We start from the raw sequence: 22,160 nt of genomic DNA, 5'->3' as shown, positions 1-22,160 counted from the left end.
ATTCTTAAACTACTTTAAAGTGATATTGTCAACCCCCATACTCTATAGTATGTAAAGCATCTAAGCTTGTGGATGGTGTGCAGAACTGCATATAGTGTGTGTGTGTGGGGGGGGGGGGACAGTATCACTTTAAGCATCTTCCCTCCATGTGAGTCACTTGTTCCCCTTGACATGGATGTGCTCCTGGAAAACCTTTAACAGTGTGGTTACATAGAAGGACCATACATGCTGGAGGACTGTGAAGTATACTATAGTCTTCATAATGGAAGCTATGTGACCTATTCAGTTACTTGTTACGGCATATACATGGTTTGCGTGTCTTGTGGATGATGCATCGTGTTAGGTTTAATTTCTATAATAAGTGTCATTTTGTTGATTCTCTGTTCTCCTCACAAGCGTTCACATCCCTGCTGGAGTCTATGTGAGTGTCTGACTCATCACCTTCTCTCATCTACTGTAGCTTGTCCTGTCTTACATGTGATGTAACAATTGTCTATGACAATGTTGTGCCTGACAGGAATTTTAATGACTAGCATCCCATTAGCCAACCCGCACCCTGCTCAGTACTAATAAAGGACCAGATCCTTGTCTACAGAGAGGAGTCATATCTTTTTGGAAAAGATTTCAGCTCCTTTGGAGGAGAGCTAATTTGCATATTTTTGTCCCATGAAACACTGCCTAAAAATAATTCACCATACACCAATACTTAAAGGGAAACTCTAACCTGAAGAATTTAACCTGCTGATATGTCCCTATAGTGCACGGGGCGCTGAGGATAAAGATACGTTTATTACCTTCATCCTTGACACTGTTTTTGGGATGTTAGCAGCTTATTTCCTATGCTAATGGGGTGTTTTGGTGCAATGGGCACAGAACTAGGTTTGTTTATTACTGGACCTTACCAAGATGTGAAACCACAGCTCCCCAACCCTGACTTATGGCTCCTTAATGGACACTGCAGTGGCAGAAAACCAGGAGAAAGGGGGGTTCTCCCTAATCTTTGGAAAATGGTGACTTAATGAGTTATAGTGGGTTTGGGGGAAGGGGCATCTTGATAGGGTTCCACTACAGAAGGTTCCCTAAGTTTTTATTCCACCCAGGTAAATTAACTCTCTCAGGTGTCACACCAAGTGCTGTCAGCTGTGATATACACTTTAGCCACTAGGTGTCTCACTCTCCTAAGCACAGCTGCAGTATGTGTAAAAGGTTAAGCTATGTATTTTATGTTAGACTAATGCTATCTACACTCTGTACACCGCACACTCTCTCTCATCTTCACTGCCTGGCACATGGTCCTATATAATGTAGGGCTTTTTCTATCAGAGACTAAGTTCTGACCTAGTACAATTCTGATCCAGTTCAGTACGCGGGGTAACAGACATTAGGACCAACCTTTATCTATGCTGTGGATTATTCTGTCAGGACAGTCACCCCCAAAGGAAAGGAAGAGGGACTGATCCCCAGTAAAGCAAAGGTGCACTAAGCTGAAGTACTTTACGGACACTACCCTTGTACACAAGTCTCCACTTCTTCTACTTCTAACCTGTTTCAAAGGTCTGTCTAAAGCATGGGTTTTTAAACTGCGGCCCTACAGCTGTTGTGAAACTACAACTCCCATCATGCCTGGACAGCTAAAGCTTTGGATTCGGGCATGATGGGAAATGTAGTTTTGCAACAACTGGAGGGCCGCAGTTTGGAGACCCATGGTGTAAAGTGTATTGTATTTTTTCACTAGCACCTGTGAGCAGTGTTTCTTGTTATACCTTGCATTGCACTAAAGATTTCAAGTAAAGTTAAACCACTGTTTAAGCCATTTGTTGCACTTGCACCTCACACCGATTCTACCAAGGTCTGGTGCCCGTGTGTCCGTGGGTGGGTACTACCACTCCTGGTCACCGTTACAAGTTGCTCATCGGCTGCACACAACATCTGCAACCAGCGCCCCAGGCCACGGCATCTCTATTTACAGACGGCTTGTGATAGACATTACACTTGTGTACCTGTTTTGGGGTACGCTGTACCTTTTTATACTCTTAAGCAATAGAACATGTCACTATAGTCTCATTATCTTAGTTTGGTGAATATGAAATTGTTTTCTTCTTTCTGGAGGAGGGTCCATATGCAAAAACACCCTGATCAGGGATGATGGCGGACAAGCTGAGCTGAGGAGCAGATGACTGATCACAGTAAGACAGCAAACCATCTACCATCTCAAGAGGCCTTGTCCAAGCGTATAATAATAGTTTGCAATTCAGGAATATCAAAGAAGCTCCGCATCAAGTGCTTGTAGCTGCATAATTTCACCACTTTAACTCAACATACATACATATACATAGTAAAATAAAATTCCTACCAATTACTCCACATGACTGGTTTCCGGTAAAGTGAAGGTCCCTGCGATGCCGCTGCGGGTGTACGGCTTCTTTCTTGTATATTACATGCTTTTGATGCTTCCCTGCAGCTTCTATATTTTGTACAGGTTCAATAAAATAATCTCCATGGGGAAGACGGAAAAATCCGGCCTGAAAAATATACACAACGTGAGAGATGCAGACGTGAAAGAGAACCAGAAATTTAAATGCTTACAGCTGCAATGAAATAACATCGAACATAAAAAGTCCAGGTGATAGCCACAAGCTGTATCATCTATATACAGTACCACATACACTGTAGGACAGATGACTCTCTACAAGATGCTTTTATCCTACTACAGTGCTTTTACTCTCAGAGAAGGTGGTGCAATTTTATTTACCAGATGAATGGATTTCCAGATTCACGTTGGGCCGGATACGACTGTTTAAATTGGGCTCTAATCCTCAGTGTGATCGCCAATGTAAAGTATGTGGCACCCTGTCAAGGGCAGGCATCCTTGTTCCTGTATGGTACATTGGACAGAGGTACACAATTACTGGCCTGTCTGGTCTTGTGAATTTAGTGAGTGCCCATGTACAGGAGCAGGGACTCCTGTTAAAAGAGGGAGTCCCTGTTGCTATACAGTACACTGAGCAGCAGTGTCTATTTACTGGGTCGGAGGCAGAACCCATCCCAGTGAGCGTAACCTGAGATGCATACTGGATGGATACTACCGTCTTCTGTTGCTGGACTGCCATGATTGTCAGTTTCCAGCAGCAGGCTGATGTCTAACCCTATGGGTATCTCTTACCTGGTTTGGATGAAGTCATCAGGACTGGAACCAATCAGTATGACCAGGAACCCAGACTTGATGAGTTTGTTGCTGTCACACATGGAGACCCAATTCTATATAAGTCTGGGCACCTGCACCAAATGTACCCTAAGGGTATAAACCCACACACCGTATATGCAGCAGATATGCAACAAATACGCAGCAGATTTGTTGGTACAGATTTGATGCTGTGTTCAGTTATTTAGATCTAATCTGCTGCGATTTTGCTGCGATTTTGCTGCGAGTTTGCTGCGTATCGCAGCAGTAAATACGCTGCATATACGGTGTGTGGGTTTATACCCTAAATGGGAGTTTGCTGTCTACGGCATGTGCAGAGGCGTCTAAATGTTGCATATCCTGTACCTTTTGATGATAATGAAACAAAGACATTGATTTTCTATAAATACTTTTGGACTTTACTCTATTGATAGGGATTACCCTCATTCAGGATTATGGGCTACCTAGCATGCATCCTACCACTGCTACCTCGCCAAGTTGTACCCCTGTGCACTATTTTACCGCATTGTTGGATTCTCTTTTGTTCCGGTTATGTCAGAGAGATATGTCAAAAGTTTTGATCAGTCGGTGACTGAGCGTTTAGACTGTGACTGATCAGGGAAACGAGCCGAGAGAGGTCCATGTGCCGTACGTTCACTCCAGACACCTGGTCGCATATCACAGAATCGGGAGAGAATTCACTGCGTGTGGACTCCTCCAGGCTCGTTCTTCCAATCGGACGCAGTCTGAACACTCAAACGATTAAAACTTTTGACAGGTCTCTCTGACATATCTAAAGTTTTCTGCATAACACATACTCTTTAAGGAATTCTCTGGAGCTAGCGTAACCTACAACCAGTAGTGTGATATGGTGTCTGCAATTTGTAAACTCCACTGTAGCCTGTGTTATGTCACTAGTCCCATGGTCCTCTTTCTTGAGGGACTGGTTGACTCCCAGTTGTCCCATAGGGTCTCTATTCACTTTTCTAGCTGCCATATCCACTGCAGGGTGAATGTTTTTTAAAGTTTTAGAGGGGGGAAAAATACAAGAAATCCAACCTATTAAACAAACAAAATAAATTAACAATCTCTCCTCCATCGAGCTTCTTCTTGAACTTTTAATTACGTAAATTTTTAATCTTTTTGCTTTTTTGTAGACGTGACATCAATGGGAAGCGCGGCAATTAGTATGTTTGATGGCTGCTCTGACAGCATGCCGCTCCCAAGGATTTCCCTTCTGGTCAAATCAATACTGTTTGTCTTGTAATGATTTATGGGAAACATTGTCAGTTCATGAGCCGGGTCTCGCTAGGCCTCCTCTGTTCACACAATGAATATACATGACTGATCCGAAGAGCAATATGCCCTGTGTATACTGAATAAATTCTACGTAATCCTCTAAATAAAAGAAACAAAGACCAACAGATAGAAATTTATTCCACATGACCTCTATATTACATTACTGTTGTCATTTTAAGGGAATGTGTCAGTATATGATGCTCAGAGCTGCAGACCTGGGCAGATGGTGTATAAAGTAGAATATAGGATGTAACTCAGGATCAGTACAGGATAAGTAATGTAATATATGTACACAGTGACCCCACCAGCAGAATAGTGAGTGCAGCTCTGGAGTATAATACAGGATGTAACTCAGGACCAGTACAGGATAAGTAATATGTCTTGCTATAAGTCATATGCAGTCAGGGGCGTAACTAGAATTGGCTGGGCCAAAAAGCAAACTTTTGATTGGGGCCAGCAGGGCCACCCGGTGCTGCAAATGATGACGGCTCAGGGGGCCCAGTGTATTGCAGGAGCAGGCCATGGGGCCCCCTGATGCGGCGGGCCCCATAGCAGCCGCTATGCGCTATGGCTGCTATAGTGGTAGTTACGCCCCTGTATGCAGTATACTATAAGAGGCTGAGACAGTGGTTGGACTACAGCAATGATTCACCCATTGCATCTTCATCCTTGGGGTTGCTGGTCTCTCTCATGGAGCAGATCTGGTAAGGACAGTCCCCTTGTTTTCTGGATACAATGACTCGATAACCATTTACACTCCTTACTTACCAATAGGTATTTTGGATGACGTCATCTCCTAAAGAAACTTAGTAAAAGTTAATATTGTAATTGGAACCATGTGATGCCCTGTATACTGCCGGCTGATCCTCATCTGCATCTTACTAAGCTCTTAATTTAGATACAAGTTTCCTAGAGCCGCAGTTTATTTGTTCTCACCATCTTATCTGGTAAATGTCACAGTAACAGAATCTGGTCCCGGAGTGCAAAGTCTTATACACAGTGTCATACTGCGTCCAATTATAAAGGCCGTGCCCCAACCACCACTAGATATTATTCCGCAGGTTCCAATGAATAAACTAAAAAACTATTCTCTATTAATCCACTCGCAGTATACTGAAGTTATTTTCCATGAGGCTGGGCCGGGAGTTATGATGGTTGGTATATAAGTGCTTTATTATGTATCATAGAGACAGGCTATAGTAGAGATGGGTCACCATCTACGATCACATACACCACAATCAGGGAGTTATATACAGCGCCACCACTGCCTCCTGAGTGTATTACAGCAGCTAACAGAAACATCTAGAAAGTGGGAAAGGCTATGCTAATGAACCCAGTAATACCAAGGCAGTTGTGTGAGGGGACCACCAGTTTATGAGGAGACTGAGGAGATTTTCTGGGACCTGAAACGTGGCTTACGGCCTGGCCCAGATAACGCTAAAAGACTCTCATCCCACTGGTCTGTGGTTCACAGCCAGTACTATAAAGGGCGGCTCTATTTTAACACACAAATCTCCCCACCAGCACAAGTGACCCATCTCTGGCCGGCGGCCATTTTGGAAGGTACCACACAGAGAGAGATTGTTTATGTTATGTTCCCAAGTTTAGGTAAAGCCACTGTTGCTCCTCAAGACCTCGACTCTCTGTTGTCTGCTTTACGCTGCACCTCATCAACATCAAGGGCATCTCCACCAACACCTCAGGCAGCAATAACAGAGAAGCCCCAGGGGGAACTACAAGGTCCACCATTACCAACCATAGGAGCAGAGGCGCACAAGGCATAGCACTGAAAAAGATAGCAGGCGGGATTCCGAGCAGAGTCCAAGGGTGGGGTTTCTTCTCGGAATTTCGACCTGTTTTCCATAGTGCGAACAGGCCCTTAGGAAGAGGTAGAGTTGCTTCCACTAGGCCTGTGACAAGGACAATACTTATTTAGTTACCCTCTTGGAGTACATCTGACGTTTTGCTTTCATGTCATCAGCTGTTACCCCCTACAAGTTTTTGTTTTTTTTTCAAAATTCCATTTTACTGTCTATTAAGGAAGAGCAAATACTGAGATATTCGAATATTCGATATTCGTACGAATATCCAGCGAATATTCAAATATTCGATCCCATTAAAATCTATGGGAACAAGTATTCGATTAGTGAAAAACATCTATTTGACCATTTGGAGGGTAAAACCGGAATCTGGGGGACTTGAACGCTTATCGAATATTTATCGAATATTCGCGGGATATTCATTCGAATATTCGAATATCTCACTATTCAATTGAATATCTATTCGATCGAACAGTGTTCGCTCATCACTACTGTCTATATTATGAAATTATCCTAAAATCTTACAGTTTCCATTCTCACCACTAGGCCTAAAACTAAGCTGAGACTTCCTGTTCTGTCTGTGCTGATAAGGAGGAGGCTGCTGGAAAGTGATCTGTACAACATAAAAACAACATGTGACATTAATAGATAAAGGAGACGATAGATGAAGCTCACATCTCATCCCCCCCCCCCCCATGGAATGACCTTCTTAAAGGTCACAGAGCATGCTCAGTAATGTTTTCCATTCATGTCCATGGGAAAGCTCCTATCCATGAAGCATATCAGGGGGTGCTGCTAAAAATAGCAGAACTCTTGCTATAAATCCCTATATCTAAGAATCTCAACCACCCTCAATCCTTGAGCCACGTGAATGTTGTTTCCTGCATCATCCAAAGCCTTCTCCATATCATTGCATATAGACACAGGTGCTGGATTTGGAAAGGATTGTGGATGAACCCAAACAATTGGCTTTCTATGAGCCTTACTGGGAAATAAAACAATAGCTAAATAGAATAAATATAGAAGAAAGTGTTAGCTAAGGCTGTATCTACTGGTGGGCTGTGCAGACCTCATTGCATTGCTGATCAGTGCTCTCAGTCACCATCTAAGCTCAACAAATCCAATAAGTACTGAGAGTGGAATAGAGTGGCTGAAGGTAAAGCCCTTAAAGTCTATCCTCTACCGTAATAAGGAGACTTGTCCGCAATCTTCTTCATCTGTGGATCTAAGGTTTCTACACTGTCCTTACCCAGTCCTCCTATATCAACCTGCTCTGTCTTGGGTCCCCCGAGCAGAGATCTCTCAGACTATCTGCGTGTTCTGCTTGTCTTCTATTAGCTCTTGGCTTTGCCGTATTCCTGTCAATGTGTTTTACTGAGCATCTTCGTGCTCAGAAGTGAGAGAAACTCCATTTATCTGAAAGGCTTAGACCTCCAAGGTCCAAGTATACTGGATTTATTTTTATTTCTTGTAGCTTTATTATCCTCAGTTTACAAGCTCATTCTTACCAACAATGGAAACCCATATTTGTAAGGTCTACGTGTTCCACCAGGGAACCCAACAATGACCACATACCTCTCCCTTTAATGCACAGAATGCATAAACCCTGGTATAACTAATGCACTGTTGGCAAGTATAGATTCTATAAATTCCAGTCTATAGGATAACAGTATCTGTAAAGCCCTCCATACATAGTCAAAAGTCAAACCTGACTCCACCACTGACCACCACAGAAGCCTCCATTAGTGATGTTACAGCTGCTCTCCTCCCCCCCTTTGGACACTGACCGCTGCACAGGTCACAAAGCATGTCTACAACACTGTTTTATAGATGGCAATGAATAATTTCGAGGCTTCCTATGCCCTTGTGGCAACTGAAATGCAAATCTCAGAATGTTGTAAACATAACAAAACAGCATCTTAGGCAATATGGCTGCCCCCACAGTCAAGTACAGAAAGTGAAATAAAAAAAAAGATCTACAAGTAAAAAATAAAAACGTATTTGAAGAAAGTGTCTCATCCTGTATAATAAGCAATCATAAAATGTTTACAAATAAACCACACCCATCCCTTTAAGCCACTCCCTTACCAAATAAATGGGGTCAAGGAGAAGAGAGAGTAGCTGACCCAGGTAGAAGAGAAGGTGAAGAAGGGAGCTGGGACCAGTGCTGCTCTGTGTATTTACATGTGTGTATGCCTGTCTTTGTGTGGTGAAGGATTATACAGCTGGAGCAGTATGTATTGGTGCAGTGTGGTGTTGAACTATACAGCTGGAGCAGTATATATTGGTGCAGAGTGGTGTCGGTTTATATAGGTTGTTTAATATTTAATTCTGCACTATGGTGCTGATTTGGCGCTGCTCTGGGATACTATGTGCACTACATGGCGGAATCTGACACTATGTTGTAGTATGTTGTTGTTGGTGAGGCCCCAGCATCAACATGGATCCCCTGGTGAGACCTGACAACAAAACATTTGAGAAATCTTTCCCAAAACAATTTTACAAAGATTTAAATAATAATTATTATTTTTTTTTTTCATTTTTAAAATAATAATAATAAATTAAATAAAATAATAATACAAAAGTTATCAAAATTATTGTAATTTCTATCATTTTGGTGATTACTTTAGAATCTTTTTTTTTTTTTTTTTTTTTAATAATTATCAGTTTTACTATTTTAAGCAATGGCCATGAAGCCAGTTTACCTGACTCGGCCCAATGTGCAGTTTAATGTAACCCCAATAAATCAATATGCTCATCGAATTCAGAAGCATGGAGGCTGGAGAATAAAAGGAAATCGACCACATATACAATGTACAACATAAATAGTAAAAACCTTTATTGATGGAGGACATGACTGCTGAGCTTCTTCTGGGGTGGTAGAGGAAGCTCTGACATGAGCCGTCACGTGTTGTTTTATGTTCCGTACACCTATGACTTACTCAGCTGGACTCCCACTGGAGAAATGCTTCCTGACACTGATATGATGTATATATATATATATATATATATATATATATATATGTGGTGCCAGGGGGAAAAATTCATATATTTCTCATAACAACACATGGTTAGGGAGATTTTTAAACCTTGAACCGTTGTTTCTCCTTTGCTCCCCATTTTATATATGATCTTCATACAGTATTAAAGGAGTTTAGAAAATCCATCTTTATATACTGTCCTTCATTAGAGACTTTGTAAGTAGAGGGACAGAAAGAAACATAGAAATATAGAAACATAGAACCTTGTCAGCAGAAAAAGATGGCTTGGTCCATCCAGTCTGCCCTTTTGCTATTTCCCTTCTTATTATCTTAGGATAGATATATGTTTATCCCACGCAGGTTTACATTCAGTTATTGTGGATTTACCAATCACATCAGCTGGAAGTTTGGTCCACACATCTACTACTCCTTTAGTGAATTAATATTTTCTTGTAAATTTATAGGACAGGACATACAGTACAGTACTGGAAGACTGGAGATTTTTAAATAACAGTAATTGACAAATCCGTATAATTTCTTGACACCAGTTGGTTTGAAAGCACTTTTTCTTTTTCGGAGTACCCCTTTAACTTACAACTAAGAATACAAGTAATATTGACTGATCTTGCTATAAACATTGATCTTGTTGTGGAGCAATATAATGCTGTCTGTGGTGTGCAACGATTTTACCCTAAATAAAAATCAGTATTTCAAGAAAAACTAAGTAAACCTCACAGGCAAAACAGGAAGGTGGGATTGATGTCATGGATCTTTTAAATCAGCAGTTTCACCGATCTCTTTGCCTGCTCGGAGAAATCCAGACGATGCATGGAGATTGATTCCCAGTCACTGAACCAGATGAGCTAAAACATCTCTCAAAGGGTAAGCGCACCTTAACAGATAAGTCAGGACTCTCCGCAGTGAAGAAACAAGACTATATGTCAGCACGTGTTTCATCAGTAACATATGTTGCAGTGCTATAAATATAATGCACTCACAAAGTACAATTTCCCCAAGACGTCCACACTCTAAAGTCAATGATGTAGCAATCCAAATAAAGTGGTTGTTACCCAAGACCCCCTCTATCCATATGCTATATAAGGGCAAAGGTATGTCAAGGGAGAGGGCCCCAGTTCCAAAGTATTGCTAAATATAATGAGCTCTTGCAGTTCCTGACATGGACAGAGGTGGCAGCAGAGAGCACTTTGTCTGACTGGAAAGAATACACCAATTCCTACAGGACATACATCAGCTGATAAGTACTGGAAGATGAGATTTTTATGAGATATACAGATCTGTATAACTTTCTGGCACTATTTTTTTTTTCTGAAGTACCCCTTTAAGCCTCAGGATTTTTGTCTTGCATTGGTCTCCAACATGCAGATAACACAAGAATTTGCTGGGTGCTGGATGGCTGCCTCAGAAAACATATCCATAGGATAAGGGATAATAAACTGATCGCTTGGGGTTTGACCACCAGGGCCCCTATAGATCCAGGGAATGGGGATACAATTGCCCCATAAAGAATGGAGCGCTCAGCAAACCTATGCAGACACCGTGACCTGTGCTCCATTCATTCCCCACTCTTAGTATCGGTGAGGGTCCCGACAGCTTGTTACCCCCTGTCATGCTGAGATGGAAATACCCCTTTAAGGATGGATTGGAGGGGAGCAAGGGTGTTAGATTGAAGGCAAAAGACGAGGATGTTGCAGTAGTCCAGGAGGGAGATAATAAGGGCATATACCAGCAGTTTTGTTGAGTTAAGTTCGGAGAAGATTTTAAAAAAGTATTTGCGGTGGAGGCAGCAGGAGGTGGTCAGGGCCTGGACGTGAGCTGTGAGGGACAGAGCAGAATCATAGGTTATTCTGAGACAGAGGACTTGTGGGACGGGAGACAGAGCACAGCCATTGACTGACTGACAGATTGAAAGGGTGCGAGATACTATTATAAGTCAATAGGTTCCATCTAAGATCCGTCATCACTGCTGCTATGGTTGGAAGCCGCATTGTGAAGGTGAGCAGAGGTTCCCTCACAGCTAGAGGATTCAGGAAAGTGGCTGCGCTGGTATAATACTGGATACGACAGATTTTATCCTTTATATACAGTCACTTGGCTCTTCTTCTACCTCCACTACCTCTAACACATATCCATTGTTTCACTTCCAGTAATATGAAGAACACAACCACCAAAGAATTTACCTTACAAAAAGCCAGAGCGGACAGAACGCACCTGAATTCATGAATATTCCTCAGCATCCTGTAAATTTTGCAAGCAAAGAATACTGATAGGGTACGCCGGCAAAGCAAACCTATGTGAGCCGGAGGAGAGAGAGCTATGAATGCAGCAATACCTGCATTGTATATGACTGACAGCTCCCAGTACACTATAATCATCCAGGCTTTAACCTTGTAGGTATAGATCCAGAGGCTTAACTTGAAGCTCCTGGTGCCCAATACAAAATCTAGAACATGGTCTTACTCCTCTGTACCCCATGTATAGCTACACACCCCATACTAAACAGGTTCATCCCAAGTATAGAGGGGGGGAGACACTACGGAAAGACAATAATGCAAAACAACACTTTCTTCTTCCTTCATTCACTTGTGTCTCCATTTTCTGAAGACCTTTAGTAGAGAAGACAAGGCAATTACAGATACGTGAACCAGTTCTTTCCAAACCAGTTTTGCTCTAAATTTCCCCCAAAAATATCACTTTGGGCACTCTGCATCCAGCTCAGTGACTTGAGTAACTGAGCAGAGAGGCCTACAGAGGCAGATCCACCTTGTCAGAGTTTGATGGCATCCTGGTGAAGGTGCCATCATATTCCATGATTCTTCTATGCCTCTGTCCTCTCTGCTGTACCCTACTGCCTGTCCTGTGTGTGGCCGGGACTTTTTACTCCAATTCTGTGCCGCCTGCCGCAACCTATTGTCTATTCCTGACTACACTTCCTTAATGCCCAAGATCTCAGTCTGTGTCCAGACTTGCTTCTGCCTGCCCATTTGGTACCTCGCACATGTGTCTATTGGTCCACTAGACCAGCTTTCACCAAGACCACCATCAGAGGTGGTGACCTGGTAGCAGCTAGCAGTGAAGACCACCGCCTCATAGGAAAAGGTTTAACCCTTTACTATGAGGGGTTTTTCAGCAAAAATTAGTTTCTTTTTAAATTAACTGGTGTCAGAAAGTTATATAGATTTGTAATTTACTTCTATTTAAAAATCTTAAGTCTTCTAGTCCTTATCAGCTACAGCATGTACTGCAGGAAGTGGTGTATTCTCTCCTGTCTGACACAGTGCTCTCTGCTGCCACCTCTGATAACATCAGGAACTGTCCAGATGAAATGCAAATCCCCATAGAAAACCTCTCCTGCTCTGGACAGTTCCTGACATTGACAGAGGCGGCAGCAGAGAGGACTGTGTCAGACTGGAAAGAATACACCACTTCCTGTGGGACATACAACAGCTGATAGGTACTGGCAGGCTTGAGATTTTTAAATAGAAGTAAATTACAAAGTTATATAACTCTCTGACACCAGGTTGATTTGAAAGAAAATAATAATTTCACCGGAGGTCTCCTTTAGTGGGTGAAAAACAAGGGGTTACTTAGACAATGTCCATTAAGTGGCCTAACAGTAACAAGACACCTGCTGCTTCCCTGGGGAGGAGATATATAATATAGATTCTTCTGAAAGCCACATTGCTGCATTGCATGAATCTTCCACAATGGCTTTTACTTTTTTTTTTTTTTTACTTTTTATTAGAGAGGAGTTCTCTATATTTAATGCATACGCAGTAACTACTAACATGAAAACATATTTCCACCCCCGCTTCTCTCCTCAGAGACTACACACAAAAATCATCTAGAATTTGCAGTTACGCCTCCATTAAATCCTTTTTCATGTATCCAGGTCCCAGGAAGGAGACCAGAGGAATCTAACATTGGAAGGGTTAGCGGACTCCCCAGATTGTCTGATTTCACACGTAGTTACAAGTTGCTATGCAAATGATGCAATACACAGGAGAAACAACACCAGGGAGCAATTTCTGGAGACGTTCAATAGAAGTGAGGCAGAACGGATGCAGATATGCTGGAACTGTACAATGTTATATCTCTTATGTAGACTCCCGATGCTGGATTAGGGGTTTAGGTGGAGTTTTTATTTGGATTTGGGTGATATAGAGAACAAAGCAAAGTCATCGGGGGGGGGGGGGGGGGGGGATTGGTTTGGGGGGAATTTACCAAGACCAGCCTATGTGGTCTTAAAGCGAATGTACCATCAGGTACATTCGCTTTAACATGACCCACGGATAGATCGGCGCTGTATCGGGCCGGGGCTGAAGCCCCTCTATGACGCAGCTCTGTTAGAATCAATGGAGCCGCGTCATAGAGGGGCCCCACTGGGGCGGTCCGGCCAGTCTCAGTGCCCCGGCCTGGCACCTGTGGATAGAACGGCTCCATACACAGGAACCGGGCCTCAGTTAAAAAAATGGACCGTGGCACCGGCCTCCCTGCGCCAATCTATCAGTAAAGTGCCACACTTCTCATCCATACCTGATTTATTTTTTAAAGACGCACACCTCCAGCATATTTGAGGCCGCCTTAGAAGTCTCTCCTAGCTCTGAACTGGCATACAGTTATTACTACAATTTAGCAGCCATCAATTGCTATACCTCCATGTACCATGCTGTGCCCGTCTGCCCATCCACTTGACAAACACAGGCAAAAAGTCACTAATTTATTACTATGAAAATATGCAACCTTTGCTGGGTCTGTGCCGGGCAAAGCCTTCATAAATTTGGGCCATTGTCTGTGGAAGTTAGCTTACATTACAATTCCTCTCCCTACATTAGGTAAATGCCCCCAGTAGCTAGGTTTTTAGGGAATTAACTACCTCCTGAGGGATTATCTACCTAATGAAGGGATTACCTATCTACAGGGGGCATCTATCTGTCCAGTGCACTCTCATCAGCATCTGTGTCATGGCAAAGCAGGGAGGAGAGGGCACTGTCTTGTGATTGGCAAAGGTAAGGGTAAGGAAGTCCCTTTGTGAAATATCTGACCCCTCTAAGATGGAAAAAATAAGAAATAGCTGTGCACCGTGGTGATATGGTGTCCCATCACAGGTGTTCTCTCCTGTCCACCTCTCAAAAAGCTTATTCTTTCAGGTTTAAAAGTGGTGATGAAGTAGTCTGAAGTTTTACCCCTAGGTGTCAGTGTTTTGTATTTCTATGTATTGCACAGCTGAAGTCAGTATTGGGTTAATGTTTTATGTGTATCATGTGTTAGTCTTGACAAATAGGAGATGCTCTTTACTTTCAGCCTATTATCTTTCTTCTTTCTTATGCACACACTCATCCCCACCACTCACAGGGAAGTTCACTTTAGGCCCCTGTAGGAGGAGACACTGGTGGAGGAAGTGCACAGTCAGTCTAGGCTAAACACTCAGGTGTGTAGATAGAGCTAGAGAAAATCTGTTCTTTTTCTACTACCACGATGCTCAGTATGCAGTGCTGAGCATTTTAAAGGGAGAGGAGTCCAGGAACACTCTAACCCACGCCAAGAACACAACTAAAAAGTGTAGGCCAGTATCCTGAAACACAAGAAGATCTAGCCTGGATAGGACAAAGCTACCATAAAGAAGGTCTATGTATCCTAACTCGCAGTGCAGGTAACTGGGACACCCCCGCACACTTAGCTAAGCCCAGATAATCTAGGCTGGGGCTTGTAGTACCTTGATAGGATGGTTAGCTCGACTGTGTGGTCAGACACAGTCTAGACACAACTACAAGTAAACCTCTCACTATAAAGTATATCTCTTCAAGTTCCAGCAGAGAACACAGCTACATTGGATTGGGACTCCTCCCACAAACTGCTCTACTAGTCTTCAAGCACCACAACAACTACCTCTTCTCTACTCTATTCTTACCTCCTTAAGCAGAACGAGTTTAAGTACTAAGAGTCTGTATCAAGAATTTATCTTTTATGCAAAAGTGTACTTCATTATTGAAGAACTTGACAGTAAAGCTGTTCTATCTTTACATCACTGGGAATCTTTTCTGTAGGTGGCGGTACCGATAGTCCGGGTGGGTCAGTTGCCACTCAGGACTACCGTGACAAGAGCCCAAGGGACCCACTACAGCCTGGCAGGTTACCAACCATTTGGGGAACACAGCCAGCCACAACACAAAGCAGGTACCAACATCACACCTGTGTGCTGGACAAGCACTGGCGTCACGACACTAAAATCTTTGGCTGAGCTGACACAACAACACCTATCATTTATAGTGTATCCTGTACTGACTTGGCACTTATTTATGTGAGTGTATGGTATATGAAAAACGACAACTCACGTTTAGTAGTCCTCACTTCGACTTGGGTTTATTGTTGCTTGGTCGCAAAGTTTGGCTGCGTGTGATCAGAGCACTGGAGCTCGCTAGAGGCTAGGCGTCCTCTCCCTGCCGCGCGACGTTTCGGAAGGCGTGGCTTCCTTACTCATGCACATGAGTAAGGAAGCCACGCCTTCCGAAACGTCGCGCTGCAGGGAGAGGACGCCTAGCCTCTAGCGAGCTCCAGTGCTCTGATCACACGCAGCCAAACTTTGCGACCAAGCAACAATAAACCCAAGTCGAAGTGAAGACTACTAAACGTGAGTTGTCGTTTTTCATATACTATACACTCACATAAATAAGTGCCAAGTCAGTACAGGATACACTATGAATGAAGTTGTATGAGCCAAGGAGGTGGGAATTGGCTGTATCCGAAGCATTGCTCACGATTGAGTGAAATCACGCAGTTGGTCCATAGCCAGACTAAGCGTTTACAACAACACCTATACCTGTACCTTATCACAATGACAAATGCCTGAATGCCCCCAGTAGGTGGGTAATCCCTTCATTAGGTAGGTAATCCCCCCCCCATTAGGTTAATGCCCACAGTAGTAGGTAAGTAACCCACCCGCCCCCACCCCAATAGGTAGATTTCTACGGTTTCTAGAGTTTCTACGGTCTACAGTCCCTGCTCCTGTCTTTATATTACGTATCACACAAAGCAACTGGTGCAGCAAACTACAAATGTACATACAGGTACAGGGATTCCATTTTACCGTTCCTGCACAACACATCACCGCTCACTTTTCATTCTTAGGGAAGTCTCCCCCACTTTGCTATTGGAAAAGAGTACTTTTTTTTGTGTAACATTGAAAGATTGAAATTGAGATTATTTAAGAAAGATCACTGGTCATTGCTTTTATGGACACATATTATAAGGCTGATAGATTTTATTTGCCTATTTTACAGCATTCCCCTTTACTGCAGGTATGTTTCATACAACATTAGTGAGTGAACGTTATTGTGTCATATATAATGCATGGCATAAATCATCACCTGCTCTGCTCTTTACTGTGATCAAAGTCAGCCATTATTCCTGAGCCCTGACACTAATGAACGGGATGGATCATTACCTCTCCATGCTGTTATCCATCTTCCCCTACAATGTATAGGATTACAATGGAATGTGACTATCTATACCTTTCAGGCACTCTTCCCTTCTTCTCACTCGCTCTGGGGCCGGGGGCAGCCTGCTACTGATACAGTGCGAAAACATTCATATTCTAGAAAATAAAACTGAGAGACTTTTCTTAGAAAACTTTTGCAACGAATATGGAAATAATAAATTCCAATTCCTCACCGCATACTTTATATGTTCTCTGCTTACAGTCAATACCAGAAACCATTCTGTCCCTGACAAGTCATGATTGCTACAATATATAAGAAGTGACATATTGGGGGTGCAGCAGTGCCAAAAGAACCATGGGGATCCACTTTTGCATTAGGGTCCAAGAGCTTTATCATGTTGCCTAAATACCCAGTGCATCAGGAACCCCTTCTCCCCAACATAGCACTGCACTGTGTAAATTATCCTCCAGCACCTAATGAAGGGATTACCTACCTACTGTGGACATCTACCTAATTGGGGGGGGGGGGGGGATTACCTACCTACTGTAGACATCTACCTAATTGGGGGGGGGGGGGGTTACCTACCTACTGTGGACATCTACCTAATTGGGTGGGGGGGATTACCTACCTACTGTGGACATCTAATTAATTAGGAAGGGAAGGGGATTACCTACCCAATTGAGGCATTACCTACTGGGGGCATCTATCTAATTGGGGGGATTACCTAGCCAATTAAGGGATAACCTACTAGGGGCATCTATCTAATGGGGGAGGCATAACCTACCTAATAAAGTGATTACCTACTGGGGTCATCTATCTAATGGGGGTTACCTACCTAACAAAGGCGACGTCTGAGAAGCGCCAGCAAGGCGCGAAGCAGCTGTCACGTCCTTGAATTCAAGGTGTTGTGGCGTTTACACCATCCGCAAGCCCAGCTGAAGGCTTTTATTCGTAGAAGACAATAAAGACAAGTTTTTAAAAAGTGAGTGCGCCACCCACCTTTTCCTTTTTCATATGGTGTTTTACTACCTCATAAAGGGGTTCCCTGCTGGGGACATCTATTTACCGGGTAGAGGGGTTTCCAAACTAATTTAGGGATTACCTACTGGGGGCATGTATCTACTGGGGAGAGGGGTTAGCTACCTAATGAAGGAATTACCTACTGGGGACATCTATCTACTAGGGGGAGGGGTTACCTACCTAATGAAGGAATTACCTACTGGGGGCATCTATCTACTGGGGGGAGGGGTTACCTACTGGGGGTTATCTACCTAATGAAGGGCTTATCTACCTATCGGGGGCATCTACCTGTCCACTAATGGCATAGCAGAGAGGAATAGGCACTGTCCTGTGATTGGCCAAGGAAGTAGGAATAAAGAAATCCCTATGTGAGTACTGCAAGTAAAGATCCAAACTCCCTGAATTGAAAAGAATAAGAAATAACCATGGAGGGGACTCTCAGGGGCTCAATAACAGTAGTGACAGCACTAACATCCCCTTGTTACCACCCTGAAGGGTTAATCTAACAAAATCAAGCAGTGTTTTTTTATTTTTTTTTAAAGGACAGGTACGCATTAAGTATAGTATTATATATATAGAAGTAGCTGGTGACCTTCTTCAGGACTAAAAACACCATATAATAACCAGGGGTCACAGTGCTGGGAAAATACCAATCAAAAGAGGAGAGAAGAGATTAATAGACTATAACCTCCAGGAGCTGGAGGGTTACTCACCCCCATTTATCATCCAGGAGCTGTTTGGAGCTATTTAGGTTTAGTACTTAGATTGGAGTTGCCCTGGTGGTCCAATGGGGTCTTTTCTGCAGGTATTTATTATGACTGCGGCTGATGAGCCCATCACACTGGATAAATAAGCTATAGCCATGTGTACTCCCTCACTAGCGCTGTGTAGATGGGAGTCCTAACCTCTGGCTGGCTTTTCCATTCATCTTATGGAGCTAATATGTCTTGGTATTGAAACTTTCCATAAGCAAGAGACACATAAGCGTGTCCTGCAGAGCTGTGTATGACATCTGGCACAACAGTGCCTGTACAACAGGTTCAGCTCTGCTACATCTGCATATTACAGTTATTACAGTCACATATACAGTATATGGCTATGTTCACACTTTGTAAAAGTACGGCTATACTATGTGCGATGTGGAACACAGCCTTTACTGCTATGGGATCCCGGCCGGAGAGTATACACATAGTATACGATCCGGCCGGGATCCCATGCGGCTGCAATTCAATGAATTGCGGACGCCGAAAGACCTATCAGTTCACACAATGAAGCAAGCAGCTCTGCCTTTTAACCTCACATTGGAGAATTTGGTCTGCCTCAGAGATAACACTGGTTCCCATATATACTTCTTTTTTAATTAATTTTTTCCTGTCAGAATGTAGGCATGTTGACATAAAATGTTGAAATTGTATGCTAGCTTAGTATGTTGATGTAACATTCTAAACCTACATTCTATGTCAACATTCTAAACCTCTATGTCAACATTCTAAGCCAACATTCTATGTCAACATTCTAAACATCTATGTCAACATTGTAAGCCAACATTCTATGTCAACATTCTAAACCTCTATGTCAACATTCTAAGCCAATATTCTATGTCAACATTCTAAACCTCTATGTCAACATTCTAAGCCAACATTCTATGTCAACATTCTAAGCCTAAACTCTATGTTAAGAGCATTTTATAACAACATTCTACTGCAGCATTATATGTCAGAATGTATGTTATGTTAGAATGTTAGAATGATGACATTGAATGTTGCAATTGAATGCTGGCTTAGAATGTTAACATAACATTCTAAGCCAGCATTCTATGTCAACATTCTAAGCCTCTTTTTCATGTAAACATTCTAAGCCTTCATTCTATGTTAACATCAAGCCTCTTTTTCATGTCAACATTCTAAGCCTACATTCTATGTCAACATTCTAATGTTGTTATGTGGGCTGGTGGGGTAGTTTGTGTGCCAGGGCTGATTTTTTTTGTCCCAGTTCGGCCCTGGATGGAATGTAATACCCCATTTCTCCTGTGGAGGAGCTGCAGGGAAAACAAACACTTGCTTTCCTGTAATCTGTGTCCCAGACACACAGCAGGGGTGCGAAGGGGGCAGTGACTTCTGTTGTCTTTAAAGATCCTTTAAAACTGCATCCTGGGAAATTATCTCATATAATGGTGGTGAAGCGGCAGCTGCATATGAAGGAGACATCAATGCATTCAGTGAAGCAATTACAGAATAAGGAGATTGTCCTCGTGTAACGAGTTTCTCTCTATTCTAGGTCATTCCCTACACCTCGCCTCCGTATCTCCTGCAGTCACATGTGCTCAGAACAATGAATCACAAGATCCAGTCCTGTGTTACTTACAAGTGGTGCGATCCTTGAAGGCTGCTAATTCTCAAAAGACGTGAGATGTGAATCACACCGGACACTCGAAGACGTCTTCTTTGGATCTCAACTCAGCAAAATCATCAGAAGTTGTTGTGATATTACAGCTCTTACCCAATGTACAGTACTCCATAAGAGATTATATGTGCTACTGGTGGATGGAAATGTCATGCTGTTATCTCACAACTAACTGCATCACTATCTATCTATCTATCTATCTATCTATCTATCTATCTATCTATCTATTATCTATCTATCTATGATCTATCTATCTATCTCCTATCTATCTCTTATCTATCTATCTATTCAATTAATTGATAAATCCATCTCTGCTACATTTGTACTAAGCTTATTATATATTTATAATGTAGAATAACATCTTAGCTAAGTATAACATTATTCTTTTTTCCTACACACAGAAGACATTGCTCTGTAGCCGTCATTTCATTGCAGTCACATCCTGCAGGTTCAGAAAGTTAAGTCCTTGTTTTATGAGAACTTCACCTTGCCTCAGGAGCTGCCGATACAATGTAATCTGTAATTGTTCTAACCATGGAATATAGAATGAGGATAGAGACGAAATGTGGTTGTCTTTGTTCTCTCTTGACCATTGTCAATAAAGTTTGTAGAAGTTAGGCGTGTGTCATTGCCTCGACAAGAACAAAAAATGAAAATTATTTTTAAAAAAATTAAATTTTATAAAAGTTATTGTTATATTTCTAGGCTCCATGCAGAATTAGTTTTATCTTCCAATCCCCACTGTGACTAAAGCAACTCCTCCTCCATCTCCCTCAGTAGGAAGTCCCAACACTATCCCAAGTACAACACATTATTAGAAGAACAGCAGGAGTCAGCCTGCATACAGGAGACAGTAGGCATGGGAAGGAAGGGAGACTCCATAACAAGGGTGTTGTTATGGGGGAAGGGGGGGGGGGGTGCAGATTACTGTATGAAACATTATTAATAAAAGGGAAGATGTCCCCGAATCAAGTCACCTGGTATACAGGGTCTCAGGACACCCTTTAATTTAAAAACCTTAGAAGAAACTTATGAAAATTTATCAAAACTTATGAAGATAGAATGTTGCTTTGGGTGAGAATGGACACATTGGTATATGGAAATAAATTAGCATATATAGCTCCTCCTCTGAGACTTTAATTTGCATATTTTGCGCCTATTAATGCCAACCTTTAAACTATACATGTCATATATCAAAATGACCATACCAGAAAGGGGAATTTATTCTAAAATATTTTTTACTGTCATTTTTTGCTATGTATATGTGGAAACTGAATGCAGTACTAACCCCTTGCATGCCTGCTCAGCTCCTAGGCATCATGTTAGTACAGTTACGTATCGCGGCTCAGGCCTTGTAATCCTGTGATCTATGGGAGCACTTGACTTCCATTATAGTAAAAGGTAGAAATCTAAATAACTTATGTTGTAATGTAAATGATGTACGTGGTTAGCTGTGATTATGGCGATATATCTGCGAGTGTACAGAAACGGGGCCTATAAACTGAAGTCATTTGCACATTCATTTAGCTTAATGGTGATTAAAGAATATTGTCAGCCAGCGGGCATCCCGAAGCTAAATTATTTATACTCACAGCTGGAGAGGATGTAGACGAAAAATGGCAGAACAAGCTTCATATAGGGATGATATCATGTGTGTTTACTAGAACCCTCCATCTATACAGAATACATCCGTATCCATTTATAATGACATTGTAATCCGTGGACACACAGGATGGCTCATCCACGAGACCACCCAACTATGTCAAAGTTTTCATTGACCCCCCCCCCCCCCACACACACACACACACATTTGATAAACCAGGTAGCACCCAGGTGACCATAGACAGTTTTCCATAGCCTTTAAGATGGCTGACAGGGGATGAAATTTCCCATCCTTTTGGAAGAGCAGCTCTGAAGGACAAACTTCAGTTCTAACAAATAAAATTTGTGAGGACACGTGTGTCACATCTATATCTTCTATACCTGGAATAGCCAGGTG

At 42.4% G+C, this 22,160-nt stretch overlaps 1 protein-coding gene and 1 long non-coding RNA gene across 2 annotated transcripts in view; one reads left to right on the top strand and one right to left on the bottom strand.

The window, feature by feature from the left end:
* Window positions 1-22,160, bottom strand: part of ADAMTS12 (ADAM metallopeptidase with thrombospondin type 1 motif 12) — a 258,808-nt gene that overhangs the window by 166,465 nt on the left and 70,183 nt on the right. Inside the window, exon 4 of the mRNA XM_069963559.1 lies at window positions 2,354-2,522. Within this exon, the coding sequence (XP_069819660.1) occupies window positions 2,354-2,522 (169 nt within the window). The remainder of the gene's footprint in view (window positions 1-2,353; window positions 2,523-22,160) is intronic.
* Window positions 5,820-20,767, top strand: LOC138786266 (uncharacterized). The gene is made up of 3 exons (XR_011362208.1): window positions 5,820-6,043; window positions 20,036-20,262; window positions 20,563-20,767. It is a non-coding gene; the product is annotated as an uncharacterized lncRNA (long non-coding RNA).

The sequence above is a fragment of the Dendropsophus ebraccatus genome, chromosome 3, assembly GCF_027789765.1.
Source record: "Dendropsophus ebraccatus isolate aDenEbr1 chromosome 3, aDenEbr1.pat, whole genome shotgun sequence".
Lineage (NCBI taxonomy): Eukaryota > Metazoa > Chordata > Amphibia > Anura > Hylidae > Dendropsophus > Dendropsophus ebraccatus.
The sequence above is the reverse complement of the archived record's forward strand: the minus strand, read 5'-3'. Positions and strand labels throughout refer to the sequence as shown.